Source organism: Diadema antillarum, unplaced genomic scaffold, assembly GCF_040938485.1.
Source record: "Diadema antillarum isolate AM-2024a unplaced genomic scaffold, OU_Dant_1.0 scf00000123, whole genome shotgun sequence".
Lineage (NCBI taxonomy): Eukaryota > Metazoa > Echinodermata > Echinoidea > Diadematoida > Diadematidae > Diadema > Diadema antillarum.
This window is the reverse complement of record NW_027271012.1, coordinates 2317577-2333469: the sequence shown is the minus strand read 5'-3', so window position 1 is coordinate 2333469 and position 15893 is coordinate 2317577. Positions and strand designations below refer to the sequence as shown.

Sequence of the window (15893 nt, the reverse complement as noted above, 5' to 3'; positions counted from 1 at the left end):
ACAAGTTGTAGAAGAAACATTCAAACAAGGGCCCCCGAAAAAGGATGCACGACCAGCGGGCGTTAATCCGAATCTAGCAGATGCGACTTTTGCATTCCTGGGGGTTTTGAGCTATCTAAAATTGAAATTCCTGTACATATGACAGTTGTATAATTATTGGTTGGAAAAAACAAGAAAATGAATTGATAGTTTACACCATTTCGAAAATGCCCAATGCGGATACGGCTGGCACAACTCTTGCATCCTCGAGGGTTATAATGAGACATTGAAAATGGCCGTCAAAATCTCCACTAAAATCTGGAATAATCTAATTATGGGATTATTCCAGATTTTGGCAAAGTTGAATACATGTATATCAAAAATGCTTAAGGATATCGGATTCAGGACCCTCAAAATATGTTTTAACCATGTTGTCCCCCCCCCCCCCCGAAATGTTGGTTACAGCTCGTTATTTCGAAGGTTCGTTATTCCGAAGGTTCGTTATTCCGAAGGCTTTTCAGTCCGAAGATTCTTTATTCCGAAGGTTCGTTTTTCCGAATTTCATTTTCGGGTGAACAAATCTTCGGAATAACGAACCTTCGGAATAACGCCACAAATGTTCGGATTAACGAACCCTTTTTCATTTTCGGATTAACGAACCTCTAGGTATAGGGAATTTGCGTGTTTCGAATTAACGAACCTTCGGAATAACGAACAGCACCCGAAATGTTTACCACTCTTGTAAGGAAGTAGAAATTGCAGATTTTAGCGGTCGTATTGGCGGCCATCTTGAATATCTCAAAACCCTCAAAGTGCAAGAGTTGTGTCATCCAGATTCAGGTTCAACACGTTCGAAATGATATATGTTAAAATCATCAGAAAACATCGGGCGGACGGTAAAAGAAGATTAGGCCCCAAATCCGACTTTTGCACCCAGACTGTATGCCTATCTCGATCTTGTCTGGAGCCCTGCAGTGTGCTCTCAAACTTTTCAACGTGTTTGACTGTATTTCTGAAAATATCCTCCATGCATTATATCACGTAATGTCTCTTGCTATGATAGCTATCAAAATCGAGGCCATATTCATAAAAAGGCAGCACTCTTATGGTTATCAACGGAAGACGTGTCAAAATATAAACATTTTCTCTATTTGAACCCATCGAATCCATATAGGCTTCTGATATCACCAATATGACCCTTTTATGCGATGATATGTCCAACCAACTGACCAAAACTAACAATGCATGCAGACATGCGCACAAAGTACGTATGATCAATCACACACATTGTATGTATAGTAGAAAGAGAGAGAGAGAGAGAGGGAGTGAGAGAGAGAGAGAGAGGTGGGGGAGAGAAAAGTTGGGAAAAGTCACCAGACATGCTGATTGTGACGCTTTGCACACCACAACTGCTGTCACACACGTACGTCAGCAGCTGTACTTGGGAATTGACGCAGCTGAACGGATGGAGCAAGCTCCATACTGCCGAGCTCGACGAGCCTGTACACGTACTAGATTAAAGAGATCTCTCTCTATACACTGGCCAAGACACACATAATTTTCTTTATGATAAGCTTGCTTAATGCCTGTTTTTACTTCATAAAGGTTAAACCGACTATAATAATAGTTCCTGTCGAAGTTAGTAACAATACACGCAATGATCGATGTAATGAAACATTAAATAGGAATGTAGGACGCAACACATAAGCAGCATATCATGAGAGGGGGATTGTTGCAGATGCACGAAGGGTCCGTCATACTGTGTGCTTGGAGCTCTTTTCCCTGTAGGCCTTGCTGTAAAAATTGCCGAAGAGAAGAACCATCGATACTGCGTAGAGGAAGACGGCATAGTCGAATCCTTTGGGGAAGGAGCAGTCCACGAAGATGTTGACTCCGGTGTGGAGGAGGACCATGAAGAACTGTACCTGGTAGTCATGGACAGGGAAAATAATTGTCAACGGCATTTAAAAGCGTGAAGTAGGTGTACGATCCGAACACCCATCCCACACGTACCCTAACTAAAACTTTGCTTAACAACTTGATTGATTTTTCCCCGCTGTTCTTATACCTTGTTGATGGTAGAGCCCTTTAACAATCATCTATTGAGATCATCATACTACCGTGAACATCAGTATTAAATGTTACTAACATTATGATACTGTTAATGGTTATTGTATAATTATCTTTTAAATAATGCTATAACCAAAACGCTTGAACCAAGCGTAGCTGACAGTGATAACATTGCCAATTCTGTTTCGTTCTTGTTTTTTTTTTTGATATAGTAAACGTCACCATGGTTTCCTTGAATTGATTTAACGTGGGTGTGTACAGAGTACGGTAGGGAAAAAAAGAAGGACATTCTTAGATTTGTGCAGTAAAAAAAAGGGGTATCTCCATGAAGTATGTGTACTGACTAAGATGTCCTGAATCTACAATGTCTAACTAAGGATGGTTTTAAAGTCCGAATAATCATTTCTTTCAAGGCAAATTCATATCGAAAAGTATGTGTGCTTAATAGCATAAACTTCTGTTTACATAATACGACACCATATACCTAGATATTGCGCTTCTCCACTATTGCTTATACTCCGCGCTTTCTCTCCTCTATGACTCCTTTTTGATACTGCACGTTACATTATACAACCTTCTACCTCTCTTCCTCCTCCTTCTCATAAGCCTCTTTTACCTCATTCATCTTCTAGCAGGACCCAGTCGCTAAAGAAATTCGATATGCGATTAAACGAAACTTGGGTCTTAGGCAAGTAGGCCTATGATACTGTATCACCCTCAACTTGGGTTTCTTGAAATAATAATAATGATAATAATAATAATAATAATGATAATAATAATAATAATAATAATAATAATAATAATAATAATAATGATATTAATAATGATAATAATAATAATTATTATTATCATTATTATTATTATTATTATTATTATTATTATCATCATCATTATTTTGAGTAAGGCGTCGAGACGCGCAATGTTAAGTTTCCTGCAACGGGGCCCAGAAAACGTAAAATGCACTATACATCGCAAGGTGTCACTACTACGGCAAATGGTATACATGGTATAGGGCCTACTTACCAGTTGGACCTGTGTCAGATATTTTTTCCATGTAAGATACTTCTGCATATGAGGCCCAAGCGCAGACAGGGCATAGTACGTGTACATCAGCACATGCACCAAACAGTTGCACATCGCCAGGAAGAATGCTGTAGGAAATAAAGAAAACAAAGCAGTAATAAATTGACAAATAAGAAGATTGCAAGTTCAGTTACTGAGCTCTGCTTTTGCCATACTTCCACAGGGCCGGCGCAGTGTTTTTAAAAGTGTGGGGGCCCACTTCCGGGGTTCTTCAGCTGACAAGCTAAAAAAAAAAAAAAAAAAACGTCCTCAGCTCATCTCTCCCCTCCCATTTCCGAGTGCTATAAAAAAAAAAGTCTTCAGAGAAAACACATAACCTTACAGCCGCCATACATATCTATTTCTATTTTAGTGCCACTTGCGTATTTCCGGGTTGAAAAAAATGTGGGGGCACAAAGTGATGACACCTTATGTATTCCTTTGTATGGTGCACAAAAAGTGTGGGGGCCCGAGCCCCCACGGCCCCACCGCTGCGCCGGCCCTGTTCCATTCTCAACTGTGTTCGCTCCATGGGTCAGTTAGTTCAATTATATAGCAATTCGTTCAACATCTGGTTTTTATTGCATGATTTTAGCCTACATCTCAAGCAATTTAGATTTAGACGAAGTTACGTTTTCATGACTGAAAACTTGAGGTGTGGTGCATTTTTTGTTTGGTAAGTTTATATTAAAAAACTACAAAACAGGCAATGGACTTTGGGAAAACCACGTGATCATTTCTTACGGATAATTTATAATTAAAGGTTACTATCGATTTTTACGTCCTTTTAAGGACTCCTCAGAAAGCAAATAATGTTTCCATGCCTTTCTTGCTTTAGTTAAAAACAACTGAGATGGCAGAGTATACCAATACTGGATATGGGCCTGCTGTGTTTTGTCGTGCACTTTCTCATCATGGTAATTCTTGTCTGTGAATAGAGGTCATCACAGGGGCTCGACATCCAAGAGTCATGCGGTCCATGTGCTCAACACTGAAAATAGGTCCATGAGTCATACAGCCCACGAGTCATAAAGCTCAGCAGTCATACAGCCCGTGAGCTCGACACTAGGCAAAAACTGCCCACGAGTGTCCATTAGGCAAGGCCCGCGAGTCCGACACCAGGCAAATAAGGCCCATGAGTCCTACACTAGGCAAAAAGGCCAACGAAACGGACACTGCGTACGTTAACCCTATTCCCACCGGGGGGGGGGGGGGGGGGGGGATTTTGGCCCCCCTCGACGTTTCGCGTGATTATTCCGCAACGCGTGATGCTCTTGCCGCGACATTTTATGACCTTTTTTTTTTTCAAGTATCGCGCAACTTTTGAGACCAAATTTCTTGCTCCCGGGCATACCGTTTAGAAGCCACGCCCCTTTGAAAAAAAATATGTCGACCCAAAAATAGCTCAAAAACATGATTTTGTGTACAAATCCAAAGTAAATTGTGTTTTTGCAATTCATTCATATAGGAATAAATATTTTTACTTTCAATGGCTGATAATGATTTATTTTAGCCTGATTATGCTTTAAAAAGTTTCTGCGACAAATTTTGACGAAAAAAAAAAACAAAAAACAAAAAGTAAAAAAAAACAAAGAAAATATACATAAGAAATTCAATAAACAATAAAATACATAAGAAATAATTATGAAGCCGAATTTTTGCTTCAATATTGTTGAGGATATTGAAAAGAATATGTTTACCAAAAATTAGAAGTCCTGGAGCTTTATTTTTTTATTTATAGGCAAAAAAAAAATATTTTTGCATATATTGGCATAGATTAATTAATATAAAATACATAAATTAAAATTTGAAAAATCTAACTATACAGTCTTGTAGATTACATTGGCCTCTACCTAAGGGCAAATTTTCGCGAGGATCGCGCGATCCACAACCGAGATCTGAAGGGGGGGGGGGGAGCCCCCCCCCCCCCCGGTGGTTTCAAGTCCCTCAAAAAACCCGGTGGGATTAGGGTTAAGCCCCGTGATATAGAATAGGTCTCGTGGGCCTTTTTGCCTAATGTTAGACTCAAGGCCTTTTTTTCCCTATAGTTTCGAGCTGTATACTTGTGGGCCTTGTGTCGATCGGACTCGTGGGCCTTGTTTGCCTATAATGTCGGACTCATGGACTGTAATGACTTGTGGGCTATATGACCCCTGGACTTGTGACGTGCACAATGTGAATATCCCCGTACAAGGTAATTTTCGCTCTGAAGAAGGTTTGTTAATCCGAAAATTCAATAAGGTTCGTTTTTCCGGAGGTCGCAAATTTCCTATACCTAGAGGTTCGCCAATCCGAACATTTGTGGTGTCATTCCGAAGGGCAATTATTGGGAAGGTTCGTTAATCCGAAAAAGACTAGGTTCGTTACTCCGGAGGTTCGTTTATCTGTAAAAGAAATAGGTTTCTTTATTCCGAATGGTCGTCAATAATCAAGAAAATGAAATGAACTTCGTTATTCCAAAGGTTAGTTAATCCGAAAACAAACAGACGGTCCATACTAACGAACCTTCGGAATTACGAACCATATTTCATTTTCGGATTAAGGAATCTTCGGAATAGGGAACCTTTGAAATAAGTAACCTTATTTCTCTGCAGCGTTAACGAACCTTAGGAAAAAAGGAATCTTCAGAATAACAAACCTTGTTTCATTTTCGGATTAACGAACCTTTGGAATAACGAGCCTGCGGAATGCCGAACTGTAACTGTACCGCGGTTCAGTGGATAAAACCAAGGACTCTCGACCGTGAGGTCCAAACCCATGATTCGAGTTCGTTGGCAGCAGTAGCCTCGTGTCTGTAGGCAATGCCTTCAGTTGTATCTTTATTGCCCATCAGTTCTTCGGAGGGCAACCCCGTGGTAGTTTGCTAAAATGTGAGTGCTTCGATAGTGGGCCTATTATGTTAAAATCAGTTGAAACAAATGCATTATGTCGGTAAAAGTCACAGTAGACCATTAGGTATCCCGTTTGTTAGTTTTGTGCTTGGTCTCTTTTCATTGTTGTTGTTGTAGTTTTGTTCTTTTGTTGTGTGTTTTGTTTTTGTTTTTATTCTTGGTTTTGTTTGTTTGTGTGTTTGTTTTTCTTTTGGTGGTATGGTGGTGGTGGTGGTCGAGGAGGAAGAGGATCGGGGGATGGGTGAGAGGATGGCATCTATTTTACAAAACGCGAATAGCCGAGATCACTCACACTGCCCGCCGGCGATGAACTTCACCCCAAGCCACCAGTTGACGATCATGGTACTGTGATGGTAGACGTGCAAGAAGGTGACTTGGTTGTTCTTCTTGCGTAGGATGAAGAACACGGTGTCGAGGAGCTCGATGATCTTCGAGAAAAAGTACCACCAGCAGACGTTGGCCATCTGGAAAAGATTTTTAGATCGTTTGTCTGGAGAAACTTATTCAGACAATTACGTAACCAGTTCATTCATTTGCAGCAAGAAAGCAACAAAATGTTTACAAAATATCATTTAGGTACCCTATAAGGACTAGATAATAAAACTGAGTGAAAATCTATAAGAACACAACTCCTGCAGCTGTTAGTGGACTCAAACCAAGGACCCCGATATTGTGAGTTCTGGGGGGGGGGGGCATTTCATGAAGCGTTGTGATCGGATATTCTTTTCTGACAAATTTGCTCTCAGCCAATCTGATGCAAGGACTTCAGTAACTTATAAAACTTGGTCAGAAAAAACAAAATCTGACAAAACTCTTCATGAAATGCCCCCAGAAATAATCCACTGAGCCATTGTCGAACGTGGATCCTTTAGAAGTTATAATGTCCTGATATAGGTAAAAGCGTATATCATAGATTACAACTATACTTACATGGACTTTTAGTAGTATCTAGGTTGATTTTAAAACAGATATGCATACGTACAAGACTTTATTTTTCACTTTTGATTTTCAAGGTGTTGGAATTGCGTTTTTTTTCAGCCGAATGGAGGTTGGGTTCTTAAATTTGAGAATAGAGTATGAGAAACCATGACCGATTATAATAGATTTTAAAAAATGAGGTAAAAATGTCAGAGGTAAAACATTTTTACTTCTGACATTTTTACTTCTGACATTTTTACTTCTGACATTTCTACCTCTGACATTTTCACCTCTGACATTATTACCTCTGACATTTTAACCCCTGACATTTTTACTTCTGACATTTTTACTTCTGACATTTTTATCTCTGACATTTTTACCTCTGACATTATTACACCGAACCATTTTTTTATTCATTTTTTTTTTTTTTTTTTTTTTTACAGCGAACAGTGACAGCGTAAAATACTAATTAATACCAGTGCATGCGATGCATAATACATTAATTTGTACACAGCGCGCGGGTGTCAACAGTACAGCAATAATGGTACATATTGGCAACCCGGAAGCACCGTAGACGCTTTCCGGTCACGGGTCAATGAATTTAACCCGAGCTATATAAATTCACGTGCCTTTTATATCACTGGCGTAGCCAGGGGGGGGGGGGGGCGATGGGGGCGGTCGCCCCCCCCCCCCCCCCCTAAGATTTGGACCGGGGATTTGGGAGGCGGAAAAAAAAATGCGTGTATACTGTATGCATGCACATGAAGCGGGTCTCCTTTGCAACCTTTCATCAAATAAGATGTTTTTTTGAATATTTCACTCAAATTGTGCACCAGATCGTTGAATTTCAATTCAAAATATGCAAAATCTCTCGTGCTTGGGAGGGGGAAACCCCCTAATTCTGAGTGCACAAGACTTATCACTTATATTCCGAAAACTCAAGGTTCCCTCATGTATAAGGGGAGTTTCCCCTTTTAATCGACCCTTTCCTCCCTCAGTCCCCCCCCCCCCCCTCCCCATCAGTTGGTTTTTTTTTTGTGATTTCCCAAATGTTGATTCCATCAAATATGCGTATACGAGATATCTCAATTTCAACCTCAAAAAGGCAAAAGCTCCATCGGAAGGGAAGGGTGGAGATAACACTCGCCCACGCCTTCTCCCTGCTCGCCCGCCCCTCCCCCCCCCCCCTTCCGCCATGCATAGAAGTAGACTGTGGCTATACTCAGATCGCTTTATTTCAATTCTAAAAACGCAAAAGCTCCGCGAGCGGGAGGGGAAATCCCCCTTCCCCTAAGCTCTACCTCACTAGACTTTATACATACACACAGATGGTGCACATTCGGAATAAGAGCTAAATTCCGTGATTTTAACACTTCGATGAAAAAGTATTGCACCAAAAATTTGCACCAGATCGCTGAATTTCAGGTCTGAAAACGCAAAATCACGTTCGTGTGGGAGGGGATATGCCCCTATCATCTACACCCTCGTGTGCATGCTTTTTCTGTTTGATTGCTGAACAGACAGCGTTCATGATATTCAGTGTAAGAATTAATACAAGAAGATTATTTAAATGATACCATTTTATAGGCATATTGTTCAATAATAATCTACACTAAAATATACTGCAACCTTAAACAAGTGGGACTGTGTCAACTCGTTAAAACACGCAAAAACATGCATCAAATTGCACCATTTGCAACATCAAAATGCAAAAAGTTCTCCCACACCTTCCCCTCCCCCCTCGCTCGCTCCGCTCGTTCGGGTTCAGTCGCGTTCATGATATTCAGAGAAAAAAATTAATACAAGAAGTGTACTTAAATCATTCCATATTACAGGCTAATTGTTCAATGATAATCTACATCAAGATATATTGCAACCTTAAACAAGTGGGACTGTTTCAACTCGTTAAAACACGCAAAAACATGCATCAAATTGCACCATTTGCAACATCAAAATGCAAAAAGTTCTTACCGTTGGAGGGGGACACCCCCTCCCACACCCTCCCCTCCCCCTTCGCTCGCTCCGCTCGCTCGGGTTCAGTCGCGTTCATGATATTCAGTGAAAAGAATTAATACTAGAAGTGTATTTAAATAATACCATTTTATAGGCAAATTGTTCAATAATAATCTACACCAAAATATACTGCTACCTTAAACAAGTGGGACTGTTTCACGTCGATAAAACGCGCAAAAACATGCATCAAACTGCACCATTTGCAACATCAAAATGCAAAAAGTTCTTACCGTGGGAAGGGGGACACCCCCCTCCCACACCCTCCCCTCCCCCGCGCTCGCTCCGTTCGCTCGGGTTCAGTCGCGTTCATGATATTCAGTGAAAAAATTAATACAAGAAGTGTATTTAAATCATGCCATATTACAGGCAAATTGTTCAATGATAATCTACATCAAGATATACGGCAACCTTAAACAAGTGGGACTGTTTCAACTCGTTAAAACATGCAAAAACATGCATCAAATTGAACCATTTACAACATCAAAATGCAAAAAGTTCTTACCGTGGGAGGGGGGACACCCCCTCCCACACACTCCCCTCCCCCTTCGTTCGCTCCGTTCGCTCGCGTTCAGTCGCGTTCATGATATTCAGTGAAAAGAATTGATACTAGAAGTGTATTTAAATGATACCATTTTATAGGCAAATTGTTCAATAATAATCTACACTAAAATATACTGCTACCTTAAACAAGTGGGACTGTTTCACGTCGATAAAACGCGCAAAAACAAGCATCAAATTGCACTATTTGCAACATCAAAATGCAAAAAGTTCTCGCCGTGGGAGGGGGGACACCCCCCTCCCACACCCTCCCCTCCCCCTCGCTCGCTCCGCTCGCTCGGGTTCAGTCGCGTTCATGATTCAGTGAAAAGAATTGATACAAGAAGTGTATTTAAATTATACAATTTTACAGGCAAATTGTTCAATAATAATCGACATCAAAATAAACTGCTACCTTAAACAAGTGGGACTGTTTCACGTCGATAAAACGCGCAAAAACATGCATCAAATTGCACCATTTACAACATCAAAATGCAAAAAGTTCTTACCGTGGGAGGGGGGACACCCCCCTCCCACACCCTCCCCTCCCCTTCGCTCGCTCCGCTCGCTCGGGTTCAGTCGCGTTCATGATATTCATGAAAAAATTAATACAAGAAGTATATTTAAATCATGCCATATTACAGGCAAATTGTTCAATGATAATCTACATCAAGATATACTGCAACCTTAAACAAGTGGGACTGTTTCAACTCGTTAAAACATGCAAAAACATGCATCAAATTGAACCATTTACAACATCAAAATGCAAAAAGTTCTTACCGTGGGAGGGGGGACACCCCCTCCCACACCCTCCCCTCCCCCTTCGCTCGCTCCGTTCGCTCGCGTTCAGTCGCGTTCATGATATTCAGTGAAAAGAATTGATACTAGAAGTGTATTTAAATGATACCATTTTATAGGCAAATTGTTCAATAATAATCTACACTAAAATATACTGCTACCTTAAACAAGTGGGACTGTTTCACGTCGATAAAACGCGCAAAAACAAGCATCAAATTGCACTATTTGCAACATCAAAATAGTTCTCACCGTGGGAGGGGGGACACCCCCCCTCCCACACCCTCCCCTCCCCCTCGCTCGCTCCGCTCGCTCGGGTTCAGTCGCGTTCATGATTCAGTGAAAAGAATTGATACAAGAAGTGTATTTAAATTATACAATTTTACAGGCAAATTGTTCAATAATAATCGACATCAAAATAAACTGCTACCTTAAACAAGTGGGACTGTTTCATGTCGATAAAACGCGCAAAAACATGCATCAAATTGCACCATTTACAACATCAAAATGCAAAAAGTTCTTATCGTGGGAGGGGGGACACCCCCATCCCACACCATCCCCCCCCCCCCCTCGCTCGCTCCGCTCGCTCGGGCTCGGTCGCTTCGCTCCCTCGCAGACTAACCGCCCCCCCTAAGATGAAATCCTGGCTACGCCGTTGTTTTATATTGAAGTTAGCTCGGACCTGAAGCTGACCTTATCCACCCCCTAGAGCTGACGAACTTTAGCTCGGGCTAACTAATTTTCGACCTTTTATACTGACAGTTAGCATGCTTCAGGTCCGCACCTGAAGCGAGCTAACGCCTAGAAGGGGTACAAAAAACCGATTTCACCACTTTCCGATAATCCGATAATTCCGATAATCAAACTATTAAAATCTGTAACCTTCGTTAGAGTATAGTTCTGTATGAATTAGTATGTCAAATTAGTGCCTGGACATGTCCAGTCGAGAAATTCTGATATTTTTGTTTTCATCAACATTTGCGCATTTTTTTTTTTCGCGCCTCCCCTTGTCGTTACGATTGAACATTATGATAGCTCATCTTTAAAGCATATATTAGGGACGGCGAAACGTATCCAGCTACCATCATAGAGACACATCTTCATAAAAGACAGTGGCTGGTCATTATACGATGAGACATCAAGCAATTGTCTTCCTGTCTGTGCGGAATAGATCCAGTTTGGCACCTCCTTCAAATATGGCGTGGCGTCAGCGAACATGGGTGCAAATTGAAAATAAAAAGATGTGCGTTGTGGCTCTGCTTTGCTGATCGGTCTTACCCTTATCGCCAGGGGATCATTGCTGTAGTTGACGGGGTCACACAAATAGTTGTAACCGGAAAGCCAGGATGCCATTCGAAACTATATGCAAACAACAGTAAACAACAGCAAAGCAAAAACATGACTTGGTGTGAAAAAGTTGATGTATACTGTGTTTAAGAATTCAAATATTTGAGACATTTTTTTGACTACTGAAAAATAAGCTATCACAAATTCTGTGAGTCCCAACATACAGACTGCCTTACTGGGAATACGGTTTGAGAGCATTTTATGATGTTTTCGTCAAGCTCGTACACAAGCTCTGTAATATTAAAAAAAAAATTATTGTAAGGAAAAAAAAAATATTCTCCGGACGATTTTGTTTTTGATCTTTTGATTTTTCTCCGGACGATTGCTTGGTCTAGTTCAAATATCTCGTTTCCTCTGATGAATCAACCGGTTGTTACAGATATTGAACAATGTCACTTTGGACTCTATCTACCCATAACTATAATTCAGTGGTAGATAACAAAGGTACGCACTACTAAATTCCTGGATAGCCGTAGCTAAGTGGACGACCTCGAGGTCTGAGAACCATTGACAATATTATGAATGGACTTGCTCTGCTCGACTTTGAACGTAGATTATGTCTTTGTATGTAATGCACTGTTGGGGGGGGGGGGTTAAGACGAACATATGACAATCACAATACAGCAATAATGTTTTGACAGTCAAAACAGGAACCTACTTTTTAATAGGCATTCGAGTATTTACACTAAGAAGTCTACTGAAGGAGGGACCAAGGAGATTTAAGAGATGGAGTAACAATAGTCTTATTCCAATTGATATCACGTTTAATGCCGAGACTCAGAAATATTTGAAGTATGTGTTAAATTGGAGCTGCCCTACGATTAGGAAGACAATATCGATTCATGTGTCATTGCATTACGACTAGGCACTCTCCATACCAAAGAAGATTATGTCGTTGTGATGGTATTTTCTTTTCGTCCATTCTCATGAAACATAACAGTGGTCCATAGAGTTATAGTCACTAGAATATGCAAATAAAGTTTGCCCCAAAATTGATGAAATAATAATTAAAATTACTCGACTTTACATGACTTTACACTCATCTAACATATAGATGAATAAACAACAAACTTGAAGATCATATGATATCACTTTTATATGTCCAAAAGATCAAAAAAATTAATAAAATCGGTTTTCCAGTACGAGTACAGTTTCAAATATTTTCACCACATACAGCTCTGACTTACACTTTTGCATAATTATAATCTTGGACGAAATTTACTTTCATCTCATATGCTTTATCATTAACTCTGCGTGCCCCATTAATTTCTTGTTCATAAAGGCATTTTTGAAATTTTTGCATAAATTGACTCCTTTTTCCATAAGGGGTTAAGTGAAAATTCATTCAACGAATAAACAAGCAAAATATAGCACACATTATGTTAGCGTTCAAAATGAATCATCGGATTGCTCAGAAAGACGGCGGCATCGAACCTCGATAGTCAAAGGCATATATAGATGCACACGTGGAATTCTTTTGTGCATCAATATCTGAAATTGACCTGCTGTTTGAATAATTACAGCCAGTTGGAAATCCATCTCTTAACCCCTCTTGGAGAGAGGAGCAGCTTACAATAACTGGTGTAATTGTTGAGCAAAATATTGCACGAAAATACTAACCGGAAAGTTCTTAAAATTGTTATGATTTTCTTGGTTAGTTTGTCTCTTTTTACGTTATTCCGTTCATCTAAACCAAATATCTGTTTTATACCAGATGGTTCAATACCCTTTTATAGGGGAAAATGTAATCAAGTGATGGTACCTCGTAGAACATGTACACTGACAAGATCACGAGGGCAGTATTGTAGACGACGAGTACGGGCTTGAGATCGAATGGCTTTCGGCTCTCCATCGCCTTGGGAACGATCCAGAGCATAGCGAAGTATGCCAGCAAAATGAGAGCGCATGGCAACGGGGATTGCATCAACAGCCAGCTCTCAACCCTGGGATCTGATGTTCACAGAAATGAGATGGTGAAATAAAACAATCCAACAAAAAGTAACAATAGAGAAACACAGCGGCAATGTGAGCACAAACTTTCTGTTTCATAATATGAATGATTTATATTATATGAATTTATTACAATGTGTTGTTTTTTCGAAACGTTATGGCAGTGAAACTTCATAATGATACAAAAATAAGTTTTAGTAATTGTTGTACTATAATTTGGTCATTCATTAACATTTATGGTAAAATGTATGTATAAATTACTGCAGAGTACAGGTGCTTATGTTTATCTATTTGTGTAATGTTACTTTTTTGAATTACTGCACCTGTTATTCTTTATTTTGTACTTTCGAAATTTGTATTCAATTTGTATCTGATTGAATGTAGAAATAAATCAAATCAAATCAAATCAAATATAAGATATACGTATCAGCAACCCAATACTAATCTATAATGGAATATGAAAGGTCACTAATAAAAGTATCCGTAAACATAAATGAAAGTAAGGAAGGAGAAGATGTTATGTATTTTCTGTATACATTATTCTAGTATCTTCCGACATTACATAATGGTGTGCACGTCATGAGCTCAACACCCAAGAGTTATAGGGCCCACGAGTCATACAGCCCACGAGTTCTACAATCCAAGAGCCCACGAATTATTACTGCACTATATGTGAGCAGGTCCCATGAACTCAACATTACGTAATGTTTATGCTCATGAGCCATATTCTTCACTACAAACTTGTACCTCGACGCTCGGCAAATGAGCTCGACACTATATGGCAAACAAGGTCCACAATCTCGACAACAGGCAAACAAGCCCACGAGACCGACATTATACATCACTGATCTTAATGTATACGCAGTGTCGGTCTCATGGGCTGTATGACTCATGGACCTTTTTCTGATGTCTATAGCTCGTGGGCTATATGACTTGTATAGCTGTTGAGCTCGTGTGTGTCTTTCGAGCGCCATATCAGCTATGAATTTGATCATGATTAAACTACCTTGAAGTAGCAATCTCATGTACTTTAAGGTTACTCTTTATTAACTTCGGTAAATGTTTTACCTTCGACTCTTACTCACCTCCTTTGGCAAGGATCGAGTGATAGGTTTCTGTAATACGTTGGGTAAGAGACATCCTTCTGCTTTTGTCTTTTGCTGTGCTTTCTTCTTTAACGGTTGTCTGGATTACGAAAAGAAAGACACTTGAAGTAATAAACAAATATAATAACAGGAATACATTCACCTATATAGGCCTATTTGTAGCCACCCTTATACTGTTAATGATTAATTGACATGCAATGTATATCACCATGAATATGCATGTATAATGACGAGACGATGTTACTCTATCGATTGGATTGATGCTGATAATATCCCCAAAATGAGGACCGTCTTTCGGGTCCGTCACGTTTGCAGATAATCTCGTCAGTTTTGATGAAATGGAAACGACACAAATTGGCAGATACCATGCATGTAATTATCTTGAGCATCACTAATAATGTTGTTGAGATCTTTCGACTGAAAAGCTTGTCATAAGATTTTGAGAAGTATGACGAGATGAGATAGATTACTAAAACAAAATGTCATTTCTCCGAAAAGGTTACTTACGGCATGTTCTCAATTCACGGTTTGATTAGAAGTTAAAACTGCTGGACCATAATTATGTATGTCTGTTTCTATTTCACGTACAGTGACGTATTAATCAATACTGCATGAGATGTGTAAGTCATGCACCCCTCCCCCCTAACCCCCCCCCCCCATTGCTCTTTATTCTTCCTGTCGTTCCATCTGTTAGCATAAGTCCGCGTATCAGGAGTTTAGTTAATCATTGCCAATCTCAATTCAAAACTTATCGTGATGCTGGCCATTCTCAGTGTGTGGAATGGCAAGGTCAGTGCGTTAAAGCCGAATGTTTTCAAATCACTCCATTCACCACCAAACCGTGATCCACGTGCGTCCCACAGCGAGAGAGTTGGTCATGGTCATGGAGGGACCAAGTCCCGTAACGTATTTTAGATGTGACAGTCTGTTGTCGCCCACAGTCAACAATATTGTCAAAGTAGAAATGACAGATGAGGGCACTGCATTACCCCTTCTTTATGGAATTAAATTCAGAAGTTCTTTCTTTAATTCTATCATCATCAACCCCCTCCCCCTCAAAAAACGTTGGTGAAGGTGATGGGACAAGCACTTCCGAGGCGATCTGGATGTAGCTATCTTTCCGAAGCGCAGCTGAGGAAAGATAGCGTACACATTCAGATCGCCGAGGAAGTGATAGTTTGTCTCATTGCCTGAAAATAAAAGTTGATTATTTGCTTTTTATATA

General features: G+C 40.0%; 1 protein-coding gene across 1 annotated transcript; it reads right to left on the bottom strand.

Annotated features, from left to right (window-relative positions):
* Window positions 1-1733: 1733 nt before the first annotated feature.
* LOC139720177 (very long chain fatty acid elongase 4-like) lies at window positions 1734-14702 on the bottom strand. Its single transcript, XM_071631543.1, has 6 exons — window positions 14648-14702; window positions 13375-13562; window positions 11544-11624; window positions 6295-6466; window positions 3073-3200; window positions 1734-1904 (listed from the first exon to the last, which is right to left on the bottom strand). Exons 1-6 carry the CDS (start codon window positions 14700-14702, stop codon window positions 1734-1736), a joined length of 795 nt encoding a protein of 264 aa, XP_071487644.1.
* Window positions 14703-15893: the final 1191 nt, after the last annotated feature.

Excerpts from the sequence above, each read along its gene's own strand:
- LOC139720177 (XM_071631543.1), bottom strand. The coding sequence starts at position 14,702 with ATGTCTCTTACCCAACGTATTACAGAAACCTATCACTCGATCCTTGCC. Across the intron at positions 6,467-11,543 it reads ATGATCCCCTGGCGATAAGG|ATGGCCAACGTCTGCTGGTG; the intron begins GTAAGACCGATC and ends AATCTTTTCCAG. Across the intron at positions 1,905-3,072 it reads ATCTGACACAGGTCCAACTG|GTACAGTTCTTCATGGTCCT; the intron begins GTAAGTAGGCCC and ends CATGACTACCAG.